Genomic DNA, 20057 nt, shown 5'->3' with positions numbered 1-20057 from the left:
CCTCTCACTTGTCAGGACAATACAGGACATCCTTACCTCTCTAGTCTGGACACGCAGAGACACGGCTGACTGGACCTGAGTGCGGAGAGAGTGTGAACGTGTGTGTGTGTGTCTGTGTGTGTGTGTGTGTGAACGTGTGTGTGTGTGAATGTGTGTGTGTGTGTGTGTGTGTGTGTGGAGTGTGTGTGTGGCTGTGTATGTGTGAGTCTCTCTCTCTCTCTCTCTCTCTGTGTTTGTGTGTGTGTATCTATGTGCATTATGGATGTGCATTTTCATCACTGAGGTGATATGATACGCATCTTGATATATTCCAACGATATGATACATTAAAGATACATATGAAACAACCACCGATAAGACACGATACGATTCTCCCATCTGCTGCGATACCGTGCGATACAGTACGAATCGATTTATCACAATGTGATACAGTCCGATACAGTACGAATTGATTTATCACAATGCGATACAGTACGAAACAGTGCGATGTGGATTGCTTTGCTTTTCTTTTCGTGCTTTAGATATGCTACATCATGCACCTTTTATATTATATTTAAAGTATAGTATATATACTCTTTTGATCCTGTGAGGGAAATATGGTCTCTGCATTTATCCCAATCCGTGAATTAGTGAAACACACTCAGCACACAGTGAACACACAGTGAGGTGAAGCACACACTAATCCCGGCGCAGTGAGCTGCCTGCTACAACACTTCAGCCGTTCCTACTGGTCGGGGTTCGAACTGGCAACCCTCCAGTTACAAGTCCAAAATGCTAACCAGTAGGCCACGGCTGCCCTCAACATTTTAATGTGTAAACTGGTACATCTTTAGGTATGCCACATTATGCACTTTTTTTTATTATATTTTAATGTGCTTTTGGAATGCCACATCATGCACCTTTTATATTATATTTTAATGTGTAAACTGGTGATGAGTCATCGTTTTTTTTTTTTATCAATGCAGACTTTACACACGATACATCTTGAGTTCATCTAGATTTTTAACCGATGCACACTTTTGGCATCGATGCAGCCGCATTGCAAGAGTTCATACCAATATGAATCGGTGAGTCTTATCATCCCTAATGCGTGCTTGTGTGTGTATGTGTGTGAATGTGTGTGTGTTTGTCTGGGTGTGTGTGTGGGTGTGTGTGTAGGTAGATAGAGATTGATAGATAGATAGATAGATAGATAGATAGATACTTGATACTACGTGGTTCCAATGACCACTGGTTCGCAAGAACCATTAGCCTCCTCCGGCTCACTGATCTAAACCAGAGGAGGAATCTCAACGGGATGTCCTGTTTGGAGATGGAAAAGGGTTGAAATAGTTTATGTGGGGAATGGGTCTGACATTAATGGAGAAGTCAAATCAAACGTTATACAGCAGTGGGATTTCTCCTCTCTTCTCCTCTTTCTTCCTCTCTCTCCTTCTCGCCTTGGCACTTGGGCACAGAGATGGGGTGGGTGGGGAGGGGAGCTGGTTGGGATTAACCTCGTACGAGGGGGATCCTAATGAGATTCAGGTCGGCCCACAGTGGCGAGGCGACTGCTTTTTTGATCCGGGGAACCTAAAAAAGAACACAGAGAAGTTAGTAAACCATATACTCACCTGTAGAAAACATCCACGAATAGGGCGTCCACGAAACCGGCTCTCCATGTGAAAAACCTGTGAAAAGGGAAAGAAGTTGTGCTTCAATATTTCTCACAATGTAGCAGAAGTCAGATGTGTACAGGGTGAACAGGACTGAAGAGAGCACAGTTCCCTGTGGCGCTCCGGTGCTGCTGATCACAGTGTCAGAGAGACAGTTCTTCAGTCTGACGAACTGTGGCCGCTCCGTCAGGTAATCTGTAATCCAGGATACCAAGTGTGTGTGTGTGTGCTGTAGGTATATGTGTGAGTGTGTGTGTGTGTGTACTGTATGTGTGTGTGTTTGTATAGGTGTGTGTGCAGGTGTTTGTGTGTGTAGGTGTTTGTGTGTGTGTGTGTGTGTGACTGAGGTAATCATGGCTAAGGCCAAATAACAGAAAATGCCAATGCACAGACCTGTATTTATAACAGCCATCGCTATAGAGACATAGAGAGATGTACAGAATAGATCTGACTGCAGTTGAATAATATGAAGGCTGATTTCAATACATCATAAGGAAGCACTAGTGTCTCTCTCTCTCTCTTCTCTCTGTCCTCCTTTTCTTTCACACTTTCTATTGGTTTCTCTATCACTCTCTCCCTTCTCACTCTTCACTCTCTCTTTCACCGAACCCCTCCCTATCCCCCTTTCTTACTGCTTCACACACACACACACACACACACACACACACACACACACAGACGCAGACACACAAGTACACAAACACACAGACAGACACAGACTCTCTCTCTGTTTTTCATGGCTTCAATCACTCCCTCTCTCCTCCTGCGGACTGTCTCCCTTCATTCCAGGTGTGTGTGTGTGTGTGTGTGTGTGTGTGTGTGTGCTCCTCTCTTCCTCTATGAGTCTGTTGGGATTCCGCACCATGAATAATGCAGCCGGTGGCATCTCTTATCCACCGCCTTTCCCCTGGGTGCCAAACACACTACTTCTCACAGAAGCACTCAAACACACACACACACACACACACTATACTGTTCTTCTCAGTCATCAGCGCACACACACACACACATATACACACTATACTGTTTATCTCAGTCATCAGCACACACACACACACACACTATACTGTTCTTCTCAGTCATCAGCGCACACACACACACACACACACACACACACACACTATACTGTTCTTCTCAGTCATCAGCGCACACACACACACACACACACACACACACACACATATACACACTATACTGTTTATCTCAGTCATCAGCACACACACACACACACACACACACACACACACTATACTGTTCATCTTAGTCATCAGCACAAAAACACACACACAACACACACACACACACACATAACAACCCGCTCAGAATTGCATTCAAAAGTCAAAAGCAACCAAACCAAACTTAAAACCATGAGGGCTATTTCAGTCCCGGCGTCATGGGGGGGCTTTGGGGGGCCGGGCCCGTCCTGGGAGTCATCTAAACACTAATTTAATGTAGGCCTATATATTCTGCACTAACCCCTGTCATCCGATGACAAATATGGCTTATCGGCTCGCAGGTAGGCTATATCTCATATCGTAGTTAGTAGAAGTAGGCCTAGTTTCTGGGTTTGATAGCGTTAACCTTTACTGTTTTTTTCTTCTGACCTAGTCGGAGAACACAGGGGAGCTTATAACCACTCCAGGGCCGAAGTTATCCGTAACCGTAACTCCCTAACCATTTATCTAAAAGTGGTTAGCAAATGATCGAGGATTTTGGGTTTATCTGCGGATTTATTTTTGCATTATTTGAATAAAATAAAATCTCGTTCCAGTCTCAGTAGCACGTCTACTTTCTCCACACACCCCCCTTTGGAAAACTGTAATACTTGTCTGTGAATTTGTGTCTGCCGCCCAGTCTGCACCAGGGCCACATGCCATGGCTCACAACATTAGCCACGCACGCACGCACGCACGCACTAACCTGAGGGCCATTTCCAGGTCTAAGCTCTGCACCATGGCCAGATACCATCTTATAACATTAGCCAAAATTATTAGAGGTTCCCCATAAAAAAAAAGGAACTGTTTAATCAAAAGATGGGCCAGAAGTTATTGTGTAATTTGTGTACGTTTTTTTGTGAGTTAGTGACCTAACATTTGTCATTCATTTTATGAAAGACGTGACAAAATGTTAATTGCTCACCTCACAAAACAATCGTCTGTGTCAAGTCAAGTTTTAATCCTACCTCATTTGGAACCCCATAAACTGATGATCTGTTTATGTGCCCTATGGTATCGTTTGATTCGAGTGATACATATGTCGTCTTCCCTGTCATTTGATTCTAGTGTTGCGCAAGCCTACATGTCGTTTGATTCGAGTGTTTCGCATGTCGTCTTCCCTGTCGTTTGATTCTAGTGTTGCGCATGTCGTCTTCCCTGTCGTTTGATTCTAGTGTTCAAATGTCGTCTTCCCTGTTATTTGATTCTAGTGTTGCGCAAGCCTACATGTCGTTTGATTCTAGTGTTGCGCAAGCCTACATGTCGTTTGATTCTAGTGTTCAAATGTCGTCTTCCCTGTCGTTTGATTCTAGTGTTGCGCATGTCGTCTTCCCTGTAGTTTGATTCTGTTGTGTTTCCTGTCCGACTTCCCTGTAGTTTGTAGTTTGATGTTTTAGGCCTACATGTTGATTTTACCCCTGGTCATGTCATCTTCCTTGTCGTTTCACTCTTCTATTGTGCACATCATTCGTAATCATGAGAGAGAGAGAGAGAGAGAGAGAGAGAGAGTGTGTGTGTGTGTGTAAGTGTAAGTGTCCAGAGAGAATGGTGTGTGTGATGTGTGTGTGTGTGCGTGCGTGTGTGTTCAGAGAAAATGGCTGTCAATGCTGTTGTGTGGTGTCTGTACGGCAGCCACTGCAATATTTTACATTCTCTTTGTTACATAAGTACGTTCTTGCATAACAGCCTCTACTGAAGCTCCAGGAGTTCATTTTCTAGCAGACCCTGTGTGTGTGTGTGTGTTTGTAAGCTGGTGGATGTACGTTAGGCGAGTTACAAGAGTGCCTGTTCCGCCCCGGCAGTTTCCCTTCCTACACACACACCACACACACACACACACACATACTAAAACTGAGCAGTAGGGTTAACCTCACTGCACTGCATCGCTACAGTCACAACATGTTTGCACACACAGCTAAGAGAGACTAAGTAGCGGGGCTGAGGTCTGTGTGTGTGTGCGTGTGTGTGCGTGTGTGTGCGCGTGTGCGTGTGTGTGTGCCTGCGCATGTGTGATAGTGTGTATAAGTGGCTGTGTGGGAGGATTGTTGTGGATATAATGTAGAAAGTGACAAAACTCCACTCTGAAAAAAAGACATACGAATGCAATGCGCGTCGCAAGACTCAACCGACTAATTAGGCTTTAAGGATGTTATCGGACTATAGGGACAATTTTGGATTTTTTGGGCAAATCAGACTTGGCATAGGGCTGCGAGGACACCAGGTTCCAGTGGTGCTAGAGCTACAAAAAACATACCAAAAATCATGAAAAAAAATCAGGGAACCTATACACGACTTAAAATTAAAAGATTTTCTTTGCACAACTGAGATATAAAAAATGGCTATTTTTCAGACTTTTTGGTGGTTTGTAAAGACTTCTCTGTAACACTGTCTATAAGGACAGTGTGGTGTACAAGGTCAGTGATGTCATCATACACATACACCAAGTATAACCGGTTTTGAAAGGACACATGGCTTATAAGACCAAAGTGATGTCATCATACACATACACTATGTATAACCTGCTTTGAAAGGACAAGGTCTGTAAGGCCAGGTCACCATACACATACACCAAGTATAACCTGTTTTGAAAGGACACAAGGTCTGTAAGGCCAGGTCACCATACACATACACCAAGTATAACCTGTTTTGAAAGGACGCATGTCTTATAAGACCAAAGTGACTGAGGCACACCATTATAATAATATGGAATATATTAAGAGGTCATTTTTGTTTTCTTTGTTGACATCTGTTGTGCATTACAATTTGGCACACAAGTTGAAATAAGTGTGAATAACATCAGATTGAGACATCATTTGCAGATGATGTACACAGGCAGCACAATCACTCCATTCTACACTTCTTCCTATAGAAAACATCAGTACCTCCAATCAAATTCTGTCAAGTTACAAAAGTTTACAGATTACACCACGGCTCTTATCTGATGGGGTCTACCTACCCGTGGGCCAAATGTTACTACTTAACTAGGTTTGTTATTATTAACACACAACACATTCGTTGAATCACTGAACTATATTTGATTTGGTCACCTCAAGAATCTCTTCCTTCCTTAACAAGGACAGCATTTTAAAAAATAATAAAGGAAAATAAAAGTGAATCCTGACATTAAAAGGCCCAGGCTAACCACAAAGCAAAACAAACAAAACAAAAAACTGCCTGTGAGCAAAATAAATGAAGTGACCCATTTCTGAACACAGGACACCAACTTGTAAAACATGCCTAGAAAGGTAAAGGCTCAAGCTATCCAAAAGAGCATTTAGCGTTTAGCATTTGAATGCCTTTTAAAGGCCAAGCCTCTGTTGCGGACAAAATCTCTAATGTTTTGAATGGATCTGGTCTCCAAGATAGGGTGTTCCTTTTCCTTGCACTCCAGGCACTGCCCGCTGGTGGCAGTGACACCGTTTTCAACAAAAGGCCTTAGATGTTTCATCACCGCTTGTATCTCCTCCTCAGACCATGGTCTCTTCGTACACCGCCTTGATGAAACACAGAAACCTGAACAATTAAAAAAATATTAGAAGATAAAAAAAGAAAAAGAATGTACTTGCAGGTAGGGATGTTGCTGTTCAAAATTGCCAAACAAACTGGAACTTGTGTAGACAAAATGTATGTGGTAATAAATTGAGATCTGCTAAAAATCAAGTTGGATTGTTTTCATTAACATGACATTTCATTACACTGCTTGTTAAAAACAAAATACACCCAGCTTCTTTATATGCTTTATATGCCTAACCAAACATAATGTAAGTGTTGACTGCACATTAGCAAGTGTGCCTAGTGATGGACATGGCACCACATTTAAATAATACCTTGAGTAACTGAGTCAGGGAGATGAGGTGAACCAGAAGTTACACAGGCAGAGTTCCCCTGGTCATCTAAAAAAACATTGCACAGTATAAATGTATGGCTTAAAGAGCCTGTCTGCCTACCAATCAAACACCATGGGCATAGAGGGGATACATGTAAAACTGTAATATATTCTACTACCATGCACATAACAAGCAGACAGCCAATTCTATATTATAATAACTATGCTCATGGCAAAGTTGTTGAACCGGGTGAAGTAAGGAGAGCCTGACTTTGCAACCATACCTTGAGTGATAATTTTACTAGGAAATTATGTACATTTTACACAGGCCAAGTCTTCCCTGTAGTTTTAAAATTATCATGCAAACTACTGAACACATCAAAATACTAACCACAATGCATACATGTATGTGTCACAATGAAAAGAGATGACAAAAAGGTAAGCTTCTAACAAAGTTTCTAACCATCGTACTACTGGACAATTCCTGACAAACACTTTTAATACACTCTAATGAACCCACAGACTCCAGCTCATTACATGATATGTTTGGCAAATGTTGGGTCCATCATTGAGATTATACCTTGAGCTGCAGTCTCGGAGAGATGAGGTGATCCAAAAGTCCCAGAAGTCAACATTTCTTCATTGTCTAAGAACAACAAAAAGAAAAAAAAAAAACAATGGTACCAAATACACAGCTAGGGTAGGCAATAAAAAGTTCCTACATCTGTGAAATAACAGTAGGAGGTCATCTAAATGTCAATAAAAAAAGCCTATTTTAAATATTTCACCAATACAATTACAACATCCGCAACACGGAATACAACAATTTCAGTAGCCTTGGGACCCCATTTTAACAGTACCTTGCAATGTGGAAACATTAGGGAGTTGCTGTGATCCTGTATCCATTTTGTCTATGTCATCTATTAAATGACATTGTAAAAAGGTTATTACAGCAACCATACACACCAAGCAGATTTAACAATGTGTAAATGATTCATACCACCAATTTCATCCAGAGATTTTCCTTGAATATCCTTCACACTTCCCTTCTCCATAGCCATAAGCAGCTTTGAGATCTTAGCCAGCTGAATCGTTGATTGGGGCAGTCGATAGTACTCCCTATGCACCCTAATGTCATGGCCGAGAAAGTCGGCCAGCTGGTCCAGTTCATTATCTTTCAAGTTCATGACTTGGCTTATTGTGGCGATCTGTTTGCGAAGGTTAGTTGATCTGAGGTTTTGAGGATCTTCGGCTCCACAAGCATCTGCAAATTGACCAAACTGTCCTCTGTAGTGACCATCACTACAAGGAATAGCGAAGAGGTAATTGTTGTTTTCAGTTACTCCACACTCTTTCCTCTTACTAATGAGGAGTGACAGGTTAGCAGTCATATCAGGGGTCAGGATCACAGCAACCTTTCGTCCTTTTTTCCCCCTCAATTCCACTCTGGCGAATTGTTTGCAAAGTCTCTTCTCAACTTCTGTAAGCCCAGTGCTTATGTCATCATTTAGTTGTGACACATCACGATCTTCAAAATTGTTTACAGTCATCCTTGCCACTTCACCTTCCCTTCTCCTATTAAACAAAATGACTTGACAGAGGGTCACCTTTGCTAGTGCTGCATAAGTGCCTGCTGTTGGGTTATCGGCTAGTTTCTCCTTAGCCAATTCCACTTGCTGACCAAGATATAACTGCAGCTTCTGAACGTCTTTGGCCAGTGGAAGCCTGGTGCTCTTATTGTATTTTGCCTCACTCAGGTTTGATAAGGCAGAATGGGAAACTAATTCAGACCACTTTGTTTCATGAAGTGTATGAAACCTCTTGATGGAATCGACCCCCTCTTGGTCCTCTTCCATTAGGGCACGACACATGATGAGGTCACTTATCTTTCTGAGAGAATGCCCAATTTTAAGAGCCAGACTTGGGGCTTTGAATGTGTTGTTTTGGTGATCAAAACCTGAAACTCTCTTGACAGCACCAGTAAGAGTAAAGAAGTTGCCTGGTTTTATTGCCTCTTCCATGTTATGGATTCTAGTTGTGTGGCGCAAAGTCACAAGTAATCTCCCAAGTTCCCTTACTTTCTGTCTTATATACTCATGCTTTGATCTGTCACTCCCATGCTTATTAAAGAGGGACTGGGCAAACTGCATGAGATAATGATCATTCCTTATTGCAGTGGACACGTCATCCTTGTGCATTTTGCCCAGCACTGACCAAAGTTCACTTGAAATTGGCTGGGACATTGTAAATTGAGCAGATGCTATACCAATGACCCTCTCTGTCCACTCAGGTCCCTCTTCAACATTATTCTCGGGTCTTAGAGCACATCTTTTCATATGTCGAGAAAGTTCTTTTCTGGATAACATACCCTTACAGTACAAGCAGTAATCATACGTCTCAGGGCTGCTACTCTGTTTGGAACTCCTTTTCACTTTAAGACAGCCTGACCCTGTGGTTTTAACAGTCGAGTTATGCTTGAAGTTGCCAAGGTTTCGGAATTTCTCAAGAAGAACCCTTCTGTCCTTTGATGATTTGGGGAACTGGAGTGCCTGTGCGATTTCAGCATTTTCATTTACATGCTTCTCGAGATGACGTGCAAATTTTGTTTGAGGTTTCCCACATACAAAACAATAATTGACTTGGCTTTTAAGGAATTTTCCTGATTTGGTTGGGGATTTACTTTGGCCAAGAATATCCACAGTGCTTTCTGGTTCTGGTTCGGGGTCTGGTTCAGCAAAAGTAACTAAATCAGGCATATTGGTATGGGACTTCTTGGATGGTTCAGGCAACTCGACACTCAACTCTGTTCCTGAGCTTTCTGAATCCGATACAGACTCTGAGCTTTCTGGTTCTGGGTGAGCAAAAGTAACTAAATCAGGCATATTGGTATGGGACTTCTTGGATGGTTCAGCCAACTCGGCACTCAACTCTGTTCCTGAGCTTTCTGAATCCGATACAGACTCTGGGATGTACTCATCACCAGATGAGACATCATCCTGTAAAGTATATTAAATTAATTAATTACAGCATATTTTAATAAACAGAAATACACATGGGAAGGATGGTGTCAAAATCAAACTGCTAAAAGCCATCATTGATATTAAGCATATTATACTTCAATGTTCACTTACATCTGATATATCCCAGTCTTCTGAGGACTTCTGGAGGCAGATTTTGTGCCACACACCACAGCATTCTTCACAGACAAAATTAGACAAAAATTGATCAATTGTTGACCAATTGCATACTCATTTTCTTATTAAATGGAATAAGCTTCACACTTATGAAACATACACAATTAAGAAATGCTAACAAAATGAACTGTTCAGTACAAATGCACAGTTTGAGTGATGGCTAAAACTTTAACAAAAAGTACACGTTTCAACCATTAAGGTAGAATTCACTGGAGTGGCAGAGCCTTTACATTACCCATTTGAAGTCAGTTAAAAAAAAGTATGTAGTGATCCCACACATTAAATTCACTCACTAACGTTCATAACGAAAAACAGAATGTTTTGAAAAATGGCTGTTCAAATGGTGCATTCTTATGGTATTTCCAGACAGATAATTATCTAATTAAACTTAAAAATATGACATAATATGGCATCCTCCTAACAATCAAGAGATTTGAGATTCTGATTATAAACTGTTACTGTAAAAACAGACACATTAGTAGCCTGACCTGACCAAACACGGATTCTTTTTTTAATGCGTAATGTGCAAGGTGTAGGCCGTTTCAGAATGAATCCTTGGCTCAAAGATTTCTGGCAGAATGGTCTAATGTGGAACAGAAATGCTGAAATGTTTATCCTTAATACAATTAATTAAGCTAATAAGGCTTCTGAGAATAAAAGGAAAGTAACTGGAAAGGTGTGGAGACACCTACAAGCATTTGGATTGCCAATTGCTTGGTGGATCTATTGAATTAGTTCTGTATTTATTAGGCCTAAAGTTTATGTTCATCATTACCTTTTATACAGTATATTTATCATCTCAATTAGCCAAACTAAATTTGAAGTCCACTTGAAAAGCCCACTCGATCTATTATCAACTCAGATGCTTAAATATAGACCCAGTGACTTATTGGAAGGCACAAAGTTTGAAAAAGATTTAAACCCGAAGACTTTAACATTTTCAAAGTTGAGCGTATGTACAAAATGACTTCATCAATGTCCTGAGCGCACCATAGAGTTGATGGCATTTTCCTTGTGTTGATACTCACTTACACATAATGAAACGTATGCATAATGAGACGTGCATTATGCTTTTCAGCCAAGCTAATCTTTAATAATGCTGACGAAGAAGCACAAACATTTTCCTATGTTCACGTACAGTAGCGCATCAAACCAAGAAATGTGTTATTTGCATTGGTAACATTGCAAATATGGGCTTGTTGGAATTTGTCTATACAACAATTCAAACAGTGGTGTTTCGTTTATTGTGCGATTGGGTTAACATTGAAAACAACTCATCTATAAGTTGTAATTTTATTTCGGAGTCACACAAATTAATAAAGTCCATGAAAGATGGATTTATCCGCACTGCAGCGAACCGGATGAAAGAATGAAACATTTGCAAGGATTTAAGGTTGTAGCCTAACTTAGGTCTAAGTCTAATAACAAAGAACAATATAGATAGCCTAATAATATAAATGATAATAGCAAAGGAATTAAGGACTTGTTCAACATCCAAAGGCGAAAGTCTCCAGGCATAAGGAAACCCTGCGTGATAGATTTGTGATGCGGCTTCTCCGACTCCCTGACACCCCCAATAAATAAATAAATAAAAAAAAAAAAAAAAAAAAAAAAAATCCTTCGCTTCATGTTAATGGCCCATTTCAATTCCAAAACAGTACAATTTGCCAAAAGGCGACTAATTTGCTGGTATGCTCTCGGTTATCTGCCATGTGCCTCATCTTGCAAACTCACTTGCCTGGCACGTCATAGTATCTGCTACTCCAGTGTCTTTCACCGCAATGGTGTGACTTGATAAAACATTCAATCAACATGTTTTTATGATTTATAGGTGCGAGTCTGGAACTGACCCATGGCATGAAATGAAACTACTTATACTGAGAAATGCATTAATTAGGAGAAGATGAAAAACACACTTACGTTTGCATCTTACACCGTGCCATCTGATAGATGTGAAAGGTGAATGGCATATCCAGCATTTGTCAATTCTCACCGATTCAAAAACCAGCTTATGGATTGTACACTGTGACAAACATTTTCAAAACATGAAATAAATATAAAACCTTTACACACACAAATTGTCTCATGAATTGTTTTACTTTCACACAAATCCATGTACTTTTCTACAAATCCATCAGGAGAGATGAGAAGGGGTAAAGAAGTTACTTTTATAATATAGAAGCATATATATTCAATTCCTGTGACTTAAGTTTAGCTAACTGTTGGGGTGTCACTCATCACACACACAAAAGAGAAAGATATGCTTCTCTTGTGATGATGGCAAAGACAACAATTCCTCTAAATAATGAAGTAAACCTTCATCTGACATTTAAAAAAAAAAAAAAACAGAAACACATCTAGTTTCGGAACCTGTGTCCAAAGCCAAATTTAGATTTACCTACTTTAGCTTAACTTCTATCATCTGTAAAAAAAGAAATGGCAACAGGGATCTCTACCAATCAATGGCACTAAAACACTAAAAGCTAAACTCCAGGTCCAGGGTAAATCAACCTACAGCCCTGTTGTTTGAAGACAGCGAGTGCTAGGAAGAATGAAAAAATGTTCTACAATACAGACCACTAGCGAAACAGCCGGAAATGAACTGATGGGGGCAAGGAAACTGATTATTCTCTTCTTCCTAGCCACAGCACTACATAACCTCAAACTGCAAGGAAATAGGTTGATAAACCCTGGACTAACTGGAAAACCCCTGGAAAAATCTGTGCACGTGTTTGCAATACAGACGTCACAACATAGTATGAACAGCTTTGTTCACCCAGCTCAGTCATAAACAAAAGGCAGCAATTTTACAGAGCATTTTTAACATTATTTAATTGTTGGCACTGGCATTTAAAAACACTAAATGGGTAAATTGCAATAAATGGGCTTAGTTTTGGAGCCAAACGTTGGAGTTAGAATGAAAACCTCTGTGGCAATTGTGGCAACAGCCACATCATTTTCGTTATGCATTATTTGTATTGGTTGTTTAAAAACGGGAAAAAAGTGATCCGATTAATCGATCAATAAAGTACTAGATTAATCAATTACAAAAAGAATCGATAGCAGCAGCCCTAACTAAAACAATGAAAATTGTGTTCCATGAAACATCACAGTACTTCTAACCATTGTTCAATTTCAAAACACAGGTAATTTCAAACTCACCTCACAAGCAGAGTCATTTGGCACAGCTCTGGATGATTGACACCCTGATCTTGATTCGGTCTCTGTACAACAGAACACAGGGAGATTCAGTGCTTGACTTTCCTCAAGTCATAATATACTCAACTCACATCCCTGACAGACGATATTCTACTCAAAATGTCCATCAAGACAAAAAAAATGTGGCAATATCAGGCCATTTTCATGCTGCAAACCCTTAGCAGGCATGACATGCATTGCCAGAAGTTAACATTTACTCAAAACTATAACTGACCACTGGCAAGCTCTGCTGAGAACACAGGGGATAACACCTCCTGGTGCTGGACACCAACTTCTTCTGTGAAAGAGGGGATTGGAGAAGTGCCACACTGACCTCTGACACAGTGCACCTAAAAAAATGAACAGCAATATGCAAAGATGAACAGGCATCAACTGGTACAGATGGGAATACTCCATACAGTATGTGCAAAGACAGAATATTTAACAAGATTTAGTAACCATTTTGGATAAGGGAGGCATGTCACTGCATAACAAATTTCTTAACTAGCCACTTTACAAGCATGTGCTGTAGTTTCTACATATGTGTGTGACACAGGGGAATATTCATGTTATGTGAGGACAGTTTATAACACAGACAAACTCATGGTATGCAAGGACATGGTCCTTTGGACTTCTAATGACATCCTTGATCAAACTCTAAGTCTTCTGTTATTGAACTCCCAGTGTATGGCACACTCAGGAAAAAAACAGTGTTGGGGGGACACCATGGTTAGTAAAACCATCCATACTGAATAGAAAACATTTCCACTGTAGCTGCTGGAAGATGTTTACTACAAAAACACTGAACAGTGTTTGTGTTCCATGGAACATACATCCCTGACAGTATTCTTCAAAATGTCCATTGGTCAATAAACCTTTAAGTTTATGACACTGAAAACGATGTAGACAGGGGAACAAAGTGTGAATTGATGGCTATCAGTACCGACAAAAGATTTTCAGACTGTACCTGCAGTATAATTGTAATTCATTGATAAATATGTCCCTTACGAAACTATATAATTTCTAATCATTCATACATCCCGAAATAAACAGCTGAATTCAAACTAACCTCATGCGCAGGGTTGTCTGGTGTGGGAGTGGATGACTGACACTCTGCTCTCAATTCGGTGTCTGTTGAAGAGAACACAGGACATGAAGGCACAGTGCCTTGCAAGACCCCAGTATTTACCAGGCATTGCTTCTTCAAGCAGGGACTCACCTCTGAATAAGTCTGTAGAGAAAACATTGGGTTCCAAGTCATGGGCGTGGTCACTAAGCTCTGCAACGGAGTGTTGGCCAGAAGGGAAACTTCCACCACTGAGTTGTGTCTAAACAAGTTAAACAGAAAAAAATTGGGCAGCAGTGGTTTTAACAGTAGGGGAAATATACAAAACATACAGATAAGCTTGCTGGCATCATCTGGGAGAGAGATAGCCTGGAAAATCCAGACCCTGGTAATCTAGAAAGATTAAGGGTCTGGCCACGAACAATGTAATGGCCCAACTCGAGGGACGGCAACAAGCATGCATTTAAAAATCTCACTGCACACAATTGGATAACACTACGACCAATGTGTACCGTCCTCCAACGTTACAGTGCTGTCTTCATCAGATTAGCTGGTTCCCCGGGATATCGGGGTAAAAGTAACGTGCATCATTGCCAGAGTGTCTCGCCGAGACAATTCCATTGTGCTCTCGCGAGAACTCTGGATTTCCACGGTAGGAGAGAGACACGATTGACTGAAAACCAGATTGAAGACCACCAAGATGTGACTTCTGTTTTTTGGTTATGATTGTTGGCACTAACAAACGATAGGTATTGTGTAATCTCTGTGGCCTCATGAAACGGACACAGCTTAACACAAAGAGAGGATTTCATTTTTATCAAGATGTCAAAATATAGGCTATACTTTTTAAACCTTGACACCAATTCATATGGGGATAAAATCAAAATGACCCACCTCTTTACGCCAGGGCCATTCTTTCCCACCATAGTCATAAGTGATTTCAGTTCCAGCCATAATTTCCTTCAGTGCAAAAAGGCAGAGATGTGGCTTCCCATCTGCTTCGATCAACTTCATTCTGCAATTTGGTGCCTTGTGCTCATCGTTTACCAGTCGTCCAAATGACCCATCTTCAAGTGCTCCATCAATACTGCAAATGTACAAACATCATGCACTAAACAGACGTTTATAGTGACACTTTTGAATTGTACATGCACAGTTGATGCAAGTTAAAATGCAACATGAGATCTTTACTTCAGAAATCCTGACTTCTCACTATAGTAATCTAAACATATTAGTCATTCTGAACCTACCACCATGTCTTCCGCTTCCATGTGAAGTCAAACATGAAGATCGAACATGCATTGTGGTACAGTTTACGTCTATGTTCAGCTTCAGCTGCATCAATGAGCTCCCCTCTATACTCCACCACAAAGTCTCCTTGATTGAAAACAGCTAAAGTGAAGATACCACGACCTGCAGACACAACCTTATTAGAGTAACAGGGGTAGCAGACTATATCTATTGGATAAAACTCAGCAATGCAAATAATCACATACAACTGAATTATTCCTATAAATTGCTACAATGCAACGTCAATTCAAGAACCAGTGACGTGTAACCTTCAGTCTAGCCTACAGTGTGTCAGTCACTCACCTTTAACTGGATTAATATATTTGATCTCTAACATTGAATTCTTGTCTCTTCCTGCAAGGATGTGATTAGTGGCATCCTGAAGAGGAGTAGTTCTCCGTGGCATGACAGAAGTTACTAAGGAAATTAATAACAAAAATGTAAACAACAAAACAACTTCACTACTCATCTCACTAATACCATGTATATTCAAACAGTATGTTCAGATACTAAATGACAATGCATACAAAGAAATAGAGAAACAGAAAATGTAGGCTATGTTAAAGGATAAACTCAACGGAGATCTAAACAAAGCACTCATTTACCACAGACCTTAGCTTAGCCGTCAAAATTCTATGTGCTGGACATTAAGCTTGCCAAGCCATAACCTCTGGCTATAATTTCCACACGTAGGAGATAATGTTGGGCTACTTAATATTTAGTCTATTAGTTGTCTAGATGGGCACGTCCTCCCTTACCTCTTCAAAGAAATTGGAACAATTCAGACTTAAAATAAAGTTTAACATTGATAGTCACGATTGTAGCCCCCCTCCCTCCCCCAATACCACTGTGTGCTGTTCGTGGTTTAGGAGCATAAAGAGCAACGTTGTAATGTAGTTTGCTAGCGAAATTGACGTTAGTAAAAGTCTGACGCCTCTGATGAAAAGCAAACAAAAACAAAATACATTTACAGCTGTCTGACAACGTATTCATAAATTACTGTCATTCGTCTATCTAAAGCCTTAGTTTGTCCAACGTGACCTCTTCAATATACTTTTCCCATCCGATAGCTAGCAATGCTCTGAATATAGTGTTAATCTTACCAAATGGATGAAATAAGATCGATATACCATCTTTCAACACTACTGGTCGTAACTGATCTGCCAACATTGGTGTTTGCTATTCCTTGACTAATTTCTTTGTGGTAGTTTTAAATATCCAGGCCACTTACCTGGATCGGAGGGTTCAGTCTCCCTGCAATAGCATTGGCAATAACAATAGCATGCACCTAGCCAGCTAACAGTAGCCTAGGTCAAGTACATTTCCTACCAATAGGTAATTCTGGGAGAATCGCTGGGAATAAAAACGCTTAGTCTACTTGGAATACAGTCTATTGGTGCTATCTCTGGGCTGTAGTAGGCTATATGGAATTAACTGGCTAGGCTACTTATCACACAGTAGGCTATTTTTGTTTAAGTCTTTAACATTATGTCATTCAACAAGCATTTACCTATATTACATACCATAATAACACTGCTATTAGGCCTACCTATTAAAACGTTTTGTTATGGATTTCTTACCTTCTCTCCACAACGTGCATTTCCAGAAGAACTCCCAGCAAATGAATCTGGTGATCACAGGTGTAGCAGCTGTCTTCTATCCAGCCAATCAGTATGAGCATGCGCAGTGTTGATTTAGCGTCTAATTTCGCGCGTTGTGTATAATTTCCCGCGTTGTGTATAATTTCCCGCGCTTGTGTGTCGCAGCATGCAGGGACCACGACCACCGATAGGGGGCAGTGGCGGACACACAAATATACAAAATATGTCAGGTTTTTGGTACATAAGGACTTTTGAGAAAACCACTTTTTGGGTATTAAAACATGCTGAGAAAAGGTTTTATAGGGTTTATTTTTATGAGGACAGCCAACTGTCCTCCTATACGAGAGGGTCCTCGTTGCTCTTTGAAATGTCTTGAAAACTGACCTTCTATGCCCTGAAACAAACACACACACACACACACAGTAACACAGACCTTGACAGGTTTAGGACCATGAATTCTATGAATTGTAGCCTCAGTCAGTACTGTGGGTTTGTGTTTGAGTGTCCATTCTATTTCAGTTGGAGTGTACACCCTACCTCAACTGAGTTCTAAAACCTGTCTGTTCTAAAAGCTGTGTGATTTAAAAGTTGTTACAGGTCTGTTCTAAAAGCTGTGGGTTCTAAAACATTTTGTACTCTAAAAGCTGTACGGGTGTACGTGTTCTAAAGCTGTGTGTTCTAAAAGCAGTAAGGTGAGTGTTCTAGAAGCTGTGTGTTCTAAAAGCTGTAGCTTCCACAGATAGGTGTTGACATGAGGGACTCCACACTCAGGTTTCGACATTTAATTAGATTCGATTTCATTGTTTTCAATAAAACCTTCACACCAGCAGTGAAGCTCTGAATTCTGTCCAGTGTGAGGTTGCGTCTCTATTGTAACTGGATTGTGTTCCTGGTATATACAGTACTGTATGAGCTCTAAACCCACCTGGTACTGTCATGAGCCCTCTCACTCCACCGGGTTACCACCTTAATTGGTTTCCACTATCTTCCACTCTGCTCACCACTCTCTCTACTCAGCCTAACTAGCTCCACCTGTCCCTGCTCTGCTCTGCTCTAATTACTCTGCCAGCTGCGCTGCATTACCCACTAACCTCTCCCAGTATTTAAAGCCCTGTCTTTCAGCTCTCCTTTGTCAGATCGTCTGCAAAGCTCACACCCGGAACCTGTTTGCTCGCGCTTCTGGCTCACTCTTGTTTTGTGACCCCGGACCTGCCTGAATCTTGGATACTCTTCTGCCCCAGAGAACCAGACCTGCTTTCTGCTGTAACGACTCCTGACTACTCTTCGATCCCGGTAACTCTGACCAGCCTTCTGCCTTGCTACTACAAATTTGGATCTCCCTTGAACTGTACTTCTGCCTTGTTTCATCCGCCCCGTTGTGTCTGTGTTCCCCCCCAGGACTTCCGGACCACCCACCACCGGCGTCATAGGACGCATCGCTGCCACTGGGGGGGACACAGACCCAGCACATTGGACGGAATCCCTGTTATTCCCAGTAACCCCTGGAGCCTTCACTCACTCCCTACTTCCCTTTTCCCTTAAGTTTAATAAACTTTCTGGTGTGACGCAATTGTGGTCCTCTGGTCGTCTGTCTGAACCGTGACAGTACGATCTGACCATCATGGACTCAGCGCACACTTCCCCCGACATGGAAACCGGAATTTAACCTGAGCAACCCACCGCCATGCAACGCCTGGAACACACTGAGAGAGGGCTAGCCCGCATGAGCGGCGACATCACCTCCCTGCTTCAGGTCGGCCACCAACAGCATCAGCAGTTCCAGCAGCACCAGCAGCAGTTCCAGCAGCAGCAACAACAACTCGCCATGATCATCCAACTCCTCACCAACCTTACCCCAGCCACTCCGCCCACCGGCCCAGTTCCAGGCAGTCTGCCCACCAGCCCTGCCCCCGAAGTTACCTGCCCCGGTCATTGCAGCCGCTGTTCGAACCCAAGATTGGAAACCCGGCGGTTCAACGGCAATTCAACCCAGGTCCGCCATTCCTGACTAGCTGCCGACTTCAGTTCTCCTTGCAGCCAAGGACCTTCGCCACAGAAGGGGCCAAAGTTGGGTATGCCATCACTCACCTGGACGGGCCGAGCTCGACTCTGGGGAACAGCAGAGTTCGAGCGTCAAACCCCGCATGTGCAACCCGACCTGTTTGCTGAGGAGATGCTGAAGGTGTTTGACCTGGATTCACCAACCGCAGAGGCGCCTCGTGAACTGTTCATTATTCGACAAGGCAGGCGCACAGTCGCAGACCATTCCATCGACTTCGAACCCTGGCAAGGCGAAGTTCTTGGAACACACCATCGTTGGTGGACGCGTTCTTCCATAGCTTGGCCGACTATATCAGGGACGAGTTGGTCTCCCATGAACTGCCTTCCACTCTTGATGAAGCCATCGCGACTGACTGTCGGATCGACAGAAGGATACAGACCCGTCGCCGTGGCGGGGGCCAAGGTCCACCAACTACCGGCATTCGAGAGATCCGACTGGGCTCCTGTCATCTACTGCCACTCACCCAAGTCAGCTTGACCAGTCTGAGCCCATGGAGATTGGGCGAGCCTCTCTCACTCCTGCAGAGTGCCAGCGCGCTTCACCTCAAACCTCTGCCTCTATTGTGGAGGTGATGGACATCATGTGGTAACCTGCCCTTTAAAAGCGAAGCTCACGGGCATAGGGGAGTCGGTTGAGCTCAATGACCATCCAGTCCTCCGACCGCCAAACCCCTGCTGCAAGTTCACCTCCGCCTCTCTGACTCAACTCACACCCTGGCTGCTCTGGGTGGATTCTGGCCCGAAGCCAACATAATGGACATCAAGCTGGCACGCCAACTGGGACTGGAGAACCACCGTTTGACACCTCCTATTCCTGCCGGGCACTGGGACGGACACTTACTCGGATCGGGTCACTCATGTCACGGCCCCGGTCTCGATGGGTCTGTCCGAAACCATCAAGAAACTATCCAGTTTCACCTGCTCCCTCTCCAGGCCAACCCCTCATCCTGGG

At 42.2% G+C, this 20057-nt stretch overlaps 1 protein-coding gene across 3 annotated transcripts; it reads right to left on the bottom strand.

The window, feature by feature from the left end:
- Positions 1-5884: 5884 nt before the first annotated feature.
- Positions 5885-17185, bottom strand: LOC125292994. Of its 3 annotated transcripts, none has more exons than XM_048240594.1 (15): positions 17024-17185; positions 15747-15860; positions 15404-15566; positions 15048-15240; positions 14307-14415; positions 14157-14218; positions 13323-13437; positions 13052-13113; positions 11810-11912; positions 9827-9891; positions 7696-9691; positions 7556-7615; positions 7276-7341; positions 6697-6762; positions 5885-6382 (listed from the first exon to the last, which is right to left on the bottom strand). In XM_048240594.1, the coding sequence occupies exons 2-15, from the start codon at positions 15847-15849 to the stop codon at positions 6144-6146; spliced, it is 3402 nt and encodes a 1133-aa protein (XP_048096551.1). In that variant the 5' UTR covers positions 15850-15860; positions 17024-17185; the 3' UTR covers positions 5885-6143. The 3 variants fall into 3 exon arrangements, with proteins under 3 accessions (XP_048096551.1, XP_048096552.1, XP_048096553.1); XM_048240595.1 differs by lacking the exon at positions 17024-17185 and adding an exon at positions 16675-17013; XM_048240596.1 differs by having other exon boundaries at positions 6150-6363.
- Positions 17186-20057: the final 2872 nt, after the last annotated feature.

The sequence above is a fragment of the Alosa alosa genome, chromosome 4, assembly GCF_017589495.1.
Source record: "Alosa alosa isolate M-15738 ecotype Scorff River chromosome 4, AALO_Geno_1.1, whole genome shotgun sequence".
In the NCBI taxonomy this organism is placed as follows: Eukaryota; Metazoa; Chordata; class Actinopteri; order Clupeiformes; family Clupeidae; genus Alosa; species Alosa alosa.
Note: the sequence above shows the minus strand (reverse complement) of the source record. Positions and strands in the feature narration are given on the sequence as shown.